This window comes from Centrocercus urophasianus, unplaced genomic scaffold, assembly GCF_019232065.1.
Source record: "Centrocercus urophasianus isolate 14NV4802_14NV808 unplaced genomic scaffold, USGS_Curo_1.0 seq_31, whole genome shotgun sequence".
NCBI classification, from domain to species: Eukaryota; Metazoa; Chordata; class Aves; order Galliformes; family Phasianidae; genus Centrocercus; species Centrocercus urophasianus.
This window is the reverse complement of record NW_024884878.1, coordinates 7836273-7848725: the sequence shown is the minus strand read 5'-3', so window position 1 is coordinate 7848725 and position 12453 is coordinate 7836273. Positions and strand designations below refer to the sequence as shown.

Genomic DNA, 12453 nt, shown 5'->3' with positions numbered 1-12453 from the left:
CTCACTATTTCAGTATCAGTAAGGCAGCTGATAAGGAACAAAATCAAGTATCTTGTAAGAACCGACACAACAGGAACCCTAAAGCAATGGCACCATTCAGGCATCAATTTAATTTCAAACAAATTCAGACCTATGGTATTACAGACAAGTTCTAGTCACAGCAGAAACAAAGTTTGACCAGTTTCAACATGCTCCATTGACAAGAAAACTCATTCAAAAAAAAAAAAAAAAAAAAAAAGTCATGTTTCCTTTCAAAAACTTACAATCAATCAAACCACTAAAATTTTCAGGCTTCCAGATTTGGAAGTTCTTTACTATGAATGACGCACAACATACGGAAACGACAAATAAGCATAATGGGAGCTTTTTATAGGAAATCCACTTCTAGAATTCTAAAATCTGTTTCTGAATTCAGGTGCTCAACCCAGAGAAATCATTGTTATGCATGCAGAAGTGCCACCTACTGTGTTTACGTAACATGAATATAAATGAGTTCAATCTAATAATGGGAGAAATTCAATCCTCGATGTCAGTGACTCAGTTAGACAAGATCTAAGTTCTACTTTCAAAAGTTACATTTAAGACTGCTGTGCTAAAGGCACACTAAGGTATCTCCTAAAAAAATTATTTGAGAAGAAGTTCAATACCTTTTATGAATGCAGCAAAAGGATCACATGCCCATTAATGATATTGTATTAATATCAATGGTATTTTCATATGTGCAGGGAGAGCTGCAATAATTGCATAAACACAGCATATGACATCAACAGTTTTTAACACAGCGGAAAGCAAGTTCATGAATACAACTGTGGATTTTCATGAGACTATAACATTCAACTTTCACCTTCTTTGTTAGTACAATGCAAAATGCTCAGCCAGGAAAAGAATGTTTCACTGCAGGTGGTCCAACGCTTTTGGTAAGAGCAAAAAATTTTCATCTTCATCTTCAACTCAAACTCATTTTCAATTTTATTAAGAAAAATGATACACCGAAGTTGTGTTAAATGAAAAAAAATTCAAATGACAAAAGGAAAAAACCCCACCAACGTCAACTTTCTCATAAGCTCACACTGTTTTTCCACCGTTAAGTTCTCCTTATCAGCGGGTACCAATTGAAAAGGAAAAAAAGATTTCCATTAATTTCCTTAACTAAAATCCTCCTTTTGAGCTGGTCAGAAAGTAAACATCTCTTATACACATATCTTTAACTTACATATTATAACTTACCTGCCTGGGAAATCGGAAGAGAGAATTTTTGTAAAATATATCTTTAGCCTGGCTCCAAGTTCCATCAATGATGATCATAACTGGTGGGCTAGAAGACATCACAGTGACTTCTTCCAAATTGGTAGCTTCAGCTCCAGGATACAAAATGAGAGTACTGGGATTTCTGCATACAGCAGCTAGCTCAGGATACCTTCAACGCACACACAGAAGAACACAATAATTACTACAAGTGTCCATGGCAAATATGTACTTCCATGTATTCTATATCGCTTAATCCAATTAGTCTCCTCCAAAGTTCATTTGAGTTTTTACAAAAGGTCCTGCACTTAGTTACTAATCTCTCTTTCCAGCACTTCAAGAAAAAGTGTTGGAGTACTGTGCCCAGTTCTGGAGCATGCAGCACAAGGACACAAAGCTGTTTGGAGCAGGCCCAGACGAGGGCCATGAAGATGATCAGAGGGCTGGAGTCCCTGTGAGGACAGGCAGAGGGAGCTGGGGCTCTTCAGCGTGGAGAAGTGAAGGCTCCAAGGAGACCCTCTAGCAGCCTTCCAGTACCTGAAGGGGGCCTAGAGGAAAGCTGGGGAGGGACTTCTTATAAGGCCATGTAGTGACAGGATGAGGGGAAATTGCTTTAAACTGCAAGAAATTTGATTTAGACTAAATAATAGGAAGAAATTCTTTACTGTGAGGATGGTAAGATACTGGAACAGGTTGCCCAGAGGAGCTGTGGATGTTCCCTCCCTGGATGGAGCTGTGAGCAACCTGGTCTACAGGGAGGTGTCCCTGCCTACAGCGGGGATTGGAACTAGGTGATCTTAAAGGTCCCTTCCACCCCAAACCATTCTAAGTATTGACCCCTCCCTTCAGCTCTTTAGGAGGAAGGAAAAAAAAGCCACAGGAAAAAAAAAAAAAAATCACAGAAAACATTAATGAAATAATTTGTCAGGAACATTTTCCAATACTTCAAGTCTGAGAATTTCCTCCATAGCATATTTGAACCCAAGATGTTATGAACTGTTTACTAGAATTTAATATATGTATTCGTGCAAAATTTGTTCAAGAGCTAAATACAGAATTATTACAGTTTCCTCATTTTCAATCTTGTATATATAAGGAATAACAGCAATCCTGATTTATGCCTACAGGAAATTTTTGAGAATTTCACCATTTCAATTTTATTTATTACTACTTCTCTTGCTACCGTCCCAAAATATATACACTGCCTTTTTCCTTCCTGTAAACATAGCAACAGAATCAGGAATTCCAAGCTATTCTCTATTAAGTGTTAATATACACAGAAATTCCTGGAGTTTTTGCAAGCCACTACTGTAAGTTAGTTTATAAAATCTATGAGAAGCATTATTATTAAAGTATCACATTGGACATCTTAAAAAACACCTAGTAAGAAAGAATAGATGATAAGGGACAATCTGAGAAAATGCTAGCAATGCTTAATAATGATTTTTGAGTTGCTATATAGCTGGTGCACTTCAGAACCTGTGCAACCTATTATCAATCTCTGGGGACATACGTGAAAACAGGTTTTTATCAGTATGAGGTTTCAGTGCAATTGCACTGTCTAGCACATTGAGATCCTGAGCTTAAGACCAGAAATGAAAGAAGAAATGAATTCAGGGTACCAATGTGTTCAGAGCCATTATACCAGTATTTGACCATTCTCAGTTCCCAAGCAAACAATCAAGGTTGATTTAACAATACATAGTTAATTACTGAAGAGAATATTTACTATAAAAAGAGTAGCAATATTTACTTACAAAGCAAACAGTATAAGAAGTGTAAACGGAGGCAAGAAATATGTAAGATAAGTCTGTGCCAAATAGAACGACATGAAAATTTACCTGCCCATCATTTTTTTTTTTAACCTAACTTCCATTATCACTTTAGTTTAAGGAAAAATCATGCTACACAAAATCAGAGCCAAGGGGTATCTCACTACAGGCTACACTGTACTCAAGGCTTAAATCTACAAAATTGTTCACTAATTTCATATGTTTGTTCTGAGAGCCCAAACCCTCAGAAATGCTAAGTACTTTAATTGAGGGTTGGGAGAGCTTTCCAATAATTAAAAACTCGTAGGTAGTTAAAATAAAAAAGTCTTTGAAATGGGTGTTTAGCCTTGAAGGCAGGAGAAAATGCAAATTTTCTCTTAATACTAATGCAAAACCATAATCATTCCGCAGCATTGGAAGTCATGTTTTCCTTTTAAGCAAGTGCTAAAAAGAAGACACTGTGTACAAATGCACAAAACTCAGTGCATGGTTAAACTTAACAACTTCTTCTTTCACATAGGGCACACTTGTTACATACTTTGACTTTACTTGAAGAATTTCTTATTTTCCCCAACAAACTGTTTAAAAGCCATGTGGATATATAGTTTAGTACTAATATAAGAAATGTTCTAAGAAACTTACATCATTAAAAGTATGAAAATGCAGTAAAGAAATGAACGTCAAGTAAGTAAAGCATTTCAGAATGCTAAAAAACACAGAAATCCAAGATGATCAGGTTTGCAACGACCCGAGGAACCTGAACATCCACAAGTCTACAACTACTGATGAGATGCACCCCAGAGTCCTGATGGAACTGCCTGATGCTGTCACCAAGACACCCTCAATGATGTTTGAAAAGTTACGGCAATCAGGTGAAGTCCCTGGTGACTGGAAAAAAGGTACCATCACCCTTATTTTTAAGAACAGTGAAAGAATGACGCTGGGAACTACTGACCTGTCAGTCTCACTTTCATGCCAGGAAACATCGTGGAACAGATCTGCCTGGAAGCAATGCTAAGGCACATGGAAGAGAGTGAGGTGTTACAGGAGAACCAGCGTGGCTTCACCAAGGGTAAATCCTCTTTAACCAACCTTCTATGATAGTGTAACTGCATCAATAGACAAGGGAAGTGCCACTGACGTCATCTACCTGGACTTCAGCAAGGCCTTTGATATGGCACCCAACAACATCCGTCTGTCCTAATTGCAAAGATTTGGATTTGATAGTAGACTGTTCAAAGGACAAAGAACCTGCTGCAGAATTGAATCCAGAGAGTGGTGGTCAATGGCTCAATGTCTAGATGGAGATCAGTGATGGGTAATGTCCCCAGGGATCAGTGCTGTGACTGATACTATTCAGTATCTTCATTGCTGTCATCCACAGTGGGGTTGTGTGCACCCTCAGCACGTTTGTAGATGACACCCCAAACTGTGGGGTGCAGTCGACATGCCCAAGGGACAGGATGCCATCCAGACAGACCTAGAGAGGATGAGCAGTGGGCCCAGGAGAACCTCATGAGGTTCAACAAAGCCAATTGCAAGGTCCTGCACCTCCATTACGAATACAATCCAGGGGATGAAAGAACTAAGCACAGCTCTGCTGAAACGGACTTGAGCATACTGGCGGATGGGAAGCTGGACATGAGAAAGCCCTCAGAGCCATGAAAGCCAACCATATTTTGGGCTGCATCAAAAGAAGTGTGGACAGCAGGATAAGGGAGGCGATCGTGCTCCTCTGCTCTGCTCTGGTGAGATCTCACCTGGAGCATTGTGTCCAGACTTGGAGTCCTCAGTACAGGAGAGACATGGACCTGTTGGAGTGCATCCAGAGGAGGGCCACAAAAATGAGGATAGAACACCTCTCCTACGAGGACAGAGTTAGAGAGCTGGGGCTGTGTAGCATGAAGAAGAGAAGGCTGTGAGGAGACCTAGGAGCAGCCTGTCAGTATCTAAAGGGGAGCTGTAAGAAAGAATGGGACAGACTCTTTAGCAGGGCCTGTGGTGACAGGACAAGGGGAAATGGTTTCAAACTTCAAAAGGGGTGATTTAGGTTGGATATAAGGAAAAATTATTTTACAGTGAGGGTGGTGAGGCACCAGAACAGGCTGCCTAGAGGTGTGGTGGATACCCAGTCCCTGTAGATATTCAAGGTCAGGCTGGACAGGGCTTTGGGCAACTTGATCTAGCTGTAGGTGTCCTTGTTCACTGCAGGGGGGTCAGATTAGATAACGTTTAAAGGTCACTTCCAACTCTTAAGGATTCTATGACTCTATGATTCCTAGAAGCAAAAAGGAACACCCAGTGAAAAGCCCCTTTAAGAAAAGTACACAAGAGGAAATGCAAACATTACGTCTGAAGTCTGAGTCTTTGCAATGCAATTCACAGGAAAACAACAGCTTTCTGATGCACTGGTATCTTCAAAGGGCTATCACTGACTTCAAATATCAACTGATTTCGTCCTTGAATGACAATCAGCACATACACAGAACTATTTAGAGCTATTTAGCTTTCATGTTAACAGTTTCTCAGAAATACATGCAACCTTTTCCAGGTTATAGTTCACACAAACAGTACCTGCTGCCATCTGTCACACAGCAACAAAATGTAAAGGAATACAAGTGGGAAGGTTCAACCTCTACTGCTGTACCACCAACATCTGCCTTTGACATTTCCCCAGCATAATAAAAGAAGAGGCATTACTTTCAGAGCAGCTTTCACACATATCAAGAATATCTGTTTTCACAGCACCTGAACAATAATTTGCTTCTAATGAGTTTGCTTTGGTAAACACTGTAATACACTCTATTTAATTACACAGTATTTATGAAGCGCTGCTATATGTTGTGGTAGGAAAGGATTTTCTCTACTAGTGTCAAATGTTTTCAAAGGAAGCTTACAGGAAATAACTGCAAAAAATTAGCAATTTCACTGCAACACTGAAATAGAGCTTTTGCTTAATGAAAACCTCTTTTGAAAACCTTATCCACAGTCAAGGCACAACTTTTTTTTTTCTACACAAGTTTTGTCTTGCATGCTTAAATGTACAAAGACGTGAAGAAAAAGTCTAGGAATTAGATGTAATCTTCAGCCTTATTTCTGAAAAAGAAAAAAAACCCGCACACAGTCCTACTTTAAAATACTGATTTCATACTGATTTCATTTTGAATACTGTTCATTTATTCCACTGTGAGACAAATGCTATGGCTTATTAAAAACATAAGAGATAACTTCATTAAATGTTGATGTTTATATTCATGATGATTCTGAAAATACCCAAGGATCTCTAGAGATGTTAAAGGATATCTGCCAGCTTTGAAAGCCTCCTCAGAGCCACAAAAGAAGTAGGTCAGTGCTAAGCTACAAATGGTAATATACTTCTGCAAATTCTTAGGGAGACATGTGCCTGATTCCAAGTGTTTGAAACTGGCAAAAGCTAGGAGGAGTGGGTAAGACTCACTAAAGCCAGGTCCATAGCTACTTTTTTGGTGTACTCTTTACTTTGGGGTGGGCTTTTTGTTTTGTTTTTGTTTGTTTTTGTTTCATTGGTTGAATTTTGTTTTTTTGCATTTAATTCTAAATTATTTTAGTTAAATTCATGAACACAATTTTGTAGTTCAACCAGAATTGCAAACGTGGGGGAATGAAACCCAAATGAAACACAGATGGGAGCATAGAGAAAGTCAGGAAAACCATGGTGAACTAGCCCAAGCTCTTAAGAAATAGCTGAGTTTTTGAAGGAAGAATATCACACAGCAGATGCTTACAGCCAGAAACTGGGTCTTCTTGCTTTTGTTGATATATTTTGATATACAGAACTTAAGAGCTTTTACAATGACTTTTATGTCTGCCATGAAGTCACGTACCTTTGGCAGTGTAGATGAAGAATGGGAATGTTTGTGCAGTTACAAGGAAGATAGAGGGATCACATGCTTGACAGTGAAGCCTTCTTTAAGAAGCCTGGTAGCTTATTATTTCCAGAGCAATTAAAAAATTTCCTCCTGCAATTATCACTTCTCAGCCTTGTTCAGGACATCAACACTGCCAAGACTTGAACGTGATGATAGCCTTCTACCAGCAAACATCTCAGAGACAACGATAAGGCTGGGCATGGTGGAATGCTCCACAATTAGCCCAGGAGGTTAGACTGGCAGAGGAAAAAAGGGTAGAGTGCAATGGAGCTGCTGGCTAGCGTGGTAGACAAAGCTAAAACATATACAACACCATTTATCCTAGATCATAGAATCATAGAATCACAGGTTGGAAACGACCTGTAAGGTCATCTAGTCCAACTGGGTCGAACTGTCTTCTCACTACCACTGCTACCACAAACTGATATTTCAGTAGCAATTTTGATGAAACCTTCCTTAATGTGAGGCATAACTAACTTCAGAGAATTAATGGGGACTTAAATTTTATCTTCCACTTCAATCAGAAGAGCTAACAGGCTGATGGCAGACTCTTTGAAGCTACCAAATCTGAAGAAAAGGCTAGAAAGCTTAATTTCTAAACAAGAAGTATTTCTCTTCCTACAGATCAGAGGCTGATTTTTTAAAGAATTTAAAACCCTATCAATCAGGGGGAAAAAGAAAAGAAATGTTGCTATATATGAAAGAAAATTCTTGAACTGTTGCTCCTCCCTAGCATTTTTAAAGAGTCTGTAAAAGAAGGTAGTAACTCCTAACTGAATGAAAATGAGAACTCGCTTCTTAAATTAGAAGAATAAAGTGAGGGCATACAAAGCATCATGAAAACCTTCAGACAACTTGGAATTTCTTTCCTAATCATTTCTACATTGCTGAATCTACTAGACACTCTCCAACACGTTTTTCAGAAGAAAAGAGCAACAGAATGAAAATAAAACAAAATCCAATAGAAGCAAAGATATTCACAGAGCCGGTGAAAGAGACTAACATAAAGCCTGAAGGCAGGATGAAATAAAGATGCTCAAGAGTTACTATTCAAGTAGTACTATTACTATAGTACTACTATTCAAGTAGTCTTTTTCATCAAAGGATGAAAAAGAAACACAATGAGAACACTCCTACACTTCACAAAGGTGAAATCTACATGAAGCACAAACATGAATTAAGAGACAGAGAACACTTACCAGATAAGAATGGTTACGAAATATAGCATACGTCTAAACAGGTAACATCAAATTTAGCTAAAAAAGCAAAAAAGTTAATTAAAAGCAGAGGGAAAAAAAACCACATTGGTCTGCAACTCAGAAACAAAAAAACAGTGAATAAAATCAGCAATGAGTAAACTTCAAAAAATGAATTCCATAGTTGTCCTTTTCAATGGAATCACGTGGGTAGCACAGTAGGCATCACAGTAAATAAATCAGCTCTGCCTCAGGAATAGGCCATATCACAAAGTACTCCACTGCAGGTAAAACACTGTGTCCTTTCTGTGCAAAAAAACCACACGGCAAAAGCTGGTAAAGGTCTGTGAACAAGAAGAGCAAGAAGGATCAACGCCTTTACAGATAAACTACATAAGCAGAGGTTGTAAACTTTAGAGAAAAGGCCAAAGTATTACCTAGTAAATATTCCCCAAAAGCACAAGAGGAAGAAAATAATCTTTTCTCCATGTCTACAGAGGACAGAAGAAGAAATAAGTGTCACTGCAGAAATAAAGGCCCAAATTCAACAGAAAAAAAATCTCAAAGGCTTTCTAATTGTATCGAGGCTAAGTTCACATGCTGAAAGAAAAGAGACCCAGAGATTTCTGCAGATGCTCCAGTATTCAACTGTACTGATAACATACCTATATACCTATATTTCACTTCCACAAGTGTGTAACAGCAGCATCCTCAGCATCTTCCCAGCCCTACTTCTCCAAATTTACAGCTGAATGTAATAAATATCCAGTGCCAAAGTTGGTCTTTCCTCTAATTTGTTCTTAAACTTAGTGGTTTTAAGCAATGAAGCCATGCTGGAAAAGCACCTTGCGTGTATGCGTGATGATACTCCATACACTCACTGCTGGCACTGTGCTTTTTGTATTTCTGTATGTCACTAGCTTTTGAGATTTCATCAGCAGTTTGTGGAGCTTCGAATACGCTGAAATTCATGAGTAAAGTAACTTTTTTATTATTTAAAGTTATGGCGTTCCAATTCATTCCAGTCAACATATTTTTATAATAATTACAAATTAAACCAATCTCAAGATCATCACTTTCTAAAAGTATATCAAATTGTCTTTTCTTTGTCTTTCCGTGTTAATCTGCTAATGTAAAGTTCAAGAAAATGTTGTGATACTAGGAAAAAAAAAGGCTTTTAAGGTAAAACTACGGTCTTAAAATTGTAAGAGAAATACTTGCAGTACATGCTTCTCATGGAAATCACCATTCAGCCTTAGTTTTGGTATGCAACAGGCACTGCAGGCCCAAGTAAACCCATTTACTCTGACAAAAATCTCTGCTGAGCAGAAACATTCAGATCTCTGATCTGTATCTGAAGTGTACCCAACTGTCATAGGAGGTTTTATGTTCTTATGGCCATACTTAAGATAAGTAATGTTTCACTATTTCTGGGATGCATGGTCTTCAGATGTGCAAATTAAACACTTTTATCTCATTACAATCTAGTCTTACTACCATAAACATTTTTATTATACTTCTATATGCACTTTTTTTTTTAAATTCTAATGTCTGTAAGTAGTTGCAGTTCAAGGGGATTTATTAAACATTGCCAATGCCAACAGCAAGCATTACAAATGAAACAAACAAAAATCCAACACAGTCATTAGTTGCATTAGTAGTCATATTATAGAATACATGCTAATGTAATGTCAGTTGAAAACCATTAAGATAATAGAAACCTCTGTTTTTTCTCATAATTTGGTCACAAACAAGGGACTTTAGTCATTTCCATGCTCCTGCACTTGGAAGTCTGAAGGAATATTGATCAACGTAATTCACATAAGGTAGTTAAATGAATAAAAATAAAGGCAAGGCTCCATAGCCTGTACACTAAGAAACTGTTCCTCAAGATCAATACTGAAGAACAAGAGAAAAATGAAAATCTGATGTTTCCATAAAAGACACACCACTTTTTCTTTTTTTAGTTGCTATTGTAATCTGGATATGTTCTTCCTGTTAATCAAATCAGCAAAGTGATTTTCTAACTAGTGTTATATAACTCTCTCACCTTAAAAAGATACTTTTTTATTTACCATTTCCCTTATTTCTGAAATGTTTTCAATTCTTGTTCTATTATGCAGAAGCAGTATGGAAGATATGAAGATAATTACTAAAACATGAGTTTTGCTTTCATTTTTAATTAAAATGCACCATCATGGTATTTACTACTAATTTACACTACAAACACCATAAGAACAGAAATCGACACATCCTCATAAAAATCTTATTTATTACTTACAAATATTCTTGATATTTATTCAGCTACTTGAAGAATATCCATTTAAACATTGAAAAGAAAACCATACCAACACAGAGGATAGGAACCTAATCAGAAGAAACGATTTCCTTCCTCCCTTCACCAGACTAAAAAGACAGATGAGTTTTTGTACAAAGCATAGCTTTAACTGACGTAAAGCTCTATGCATCAGAGAGAGCTGAATAATTTGGACTCAATCCCTCAAACCTAACAGTACCCACAACACGTACCCTACGAGAACATTCTATCTAATTGTCACCTCTCCTGTCCTGTGTGGTAACACTGGTGGATTATTTTTGACGACGAATGGAATGGCACTCAAAGGTATTGTCCTGTCAAGGAATGGAAATCAGAGCCATCACCTTGGCAAGCTTTTCAGTTGTGAACCTCACTACCAGTTCGCTCAAATACAGAGCAATTTTGTAAACGAAATAATTTCATAGCCAAACCACACAAACCACCCCAACACACACACAAAAAAACAGGTTTCTGTGTTCTACTGATGGAGACCTTCTTTCTTTTAGCCTGCATGCAGTATCCTCTTTCTTTCTATGGTTCACAACATAACCTAAAACTTACCAAAACATTCTATGATTTATGTAGCTTCAAGTTTAAAAGTGAGCTAATATATGGTTTTCCTACCAAAAAAAAAAAAAGAGTATTATCAATTAACCACGGAGGAATCTACCTTGTATCTCACAGAGCAGTACCTGATATTACTAGATGCTGTAACCATAAACCAAATCATTCCCTTCTGCATAACACACACAGACCAAAGTCTAATCTTCTCTCAAGCAGTGTGTGGGAATAGGTCAGAAAGGCAGCCAAACAAACTGCAGTAATGCTAGCAGACTTTTCCAAGTGTTTTACAGTTTCAAGATGTCTTTGGTGTAACACAATCCAGCCACACGTGAGCATTTCTAAATACCCTAATTTCCGTAACAAGGTTTCTCACCCAACCCCCCTCCAAAAGGCTAAAAGGTAAAATGTTTGTTAAGTATTTTTTCTGTAATACCTGCATTGCTTGTTAGCTATATTTTAGCATGTTAAGCATATATGCTTTAAAAGCCAGTACTTCTTCAAAGCACTTGATTTGTTGAGAAGCAGGACGAAACTGAAACAGAAGGCACCAGAGAAAAATTCTCAACCTACAGTTCTGGAACAATAGGAAAGGGTCATATCATACCTTAACTCTAGCCCAAAGTATGACCAGAAAACAAAGCAGAAAATTGTACACACTACCCACAGCACAGCTTCTCAATGCAGCAAAAATATCCAATCAAATTTGGAACTGAAGCCCAGGAAGAAAAGCACGTATTTTAAATGGCAGCCACAATTAATACACTTAGGAATGCCACATCCCTTTACACCAATGGCACCCACAAAAAAAGATACCCAGTTCTGCATCTTTCTCATTTGTAACCTGGGTTAATGCAATTTACTTTATTATTCATATGAAGAGTCCGTGACAAATGATTTTCCAAATGAAACAAATGAAATACTACTAGTGCTAGATAACTTCTGATTTTATTCATTATGAAAAAAAAAAGTTCAGTTCAAATGTCATCCCAAATTCACAAAGTTTTTTTGGGATAGGCCCAGAGGAATCATTCTGTGAAGGTTAACAAGGACCATTGCATCATTGCCATAAAGCTGGAGAGACATGGGCACTGGTCATTGTGTTCATGAGCTGCAGCCCATGGAGAGCTTGTGGCAGAGCGGGGCAGGAGGGCGAAGGGGAAGGAGCAGCAGAGTGGAACAGCTGTTTACTCACCACCAACCTGAGGGCTTGCAGCATTCAAGGCAAAATAGCTAGAAAAAATGTTACCCAAACTAGACTGAGGAATCCGAAATTTGATATGGTCAAGTACAGTTTCAGAAGTAAACAGGCAATAAATTGAAGTCTCTAGCTGTGCCTACCTGACGATTCAGATAAAGAAAAGAAGCTGAAAATCTAGTTTAGTAAACAGATGCACCGAAGCACATGAAAAAAGCCTAATAAGAATGTCTACTTGAATGTCTTACAAATAGCT

General features: G+C 37.9%; 1 protein-coding gene across 1 annotated transcript in view; it reads right to left on the bottom strand.

The window, feature by feature from the left end:
- Positions 1-12453, bottom strand: part of DTWD2 (DTW domain containing 2) — a 65042-nt gene that overhangs the window by 25995 nt on the left and 26594 nt on the right. Inside the window, exon 4 of the mRNA XM_042829395.1 lies at positions 1228-1417. Coding sequence (XP_042685329.1) covers positions 1228-1417 — 190 coding nt within the window. The remainder of the gene's footprint in view (positions 1-1227; positions 1418-12453) is intronic.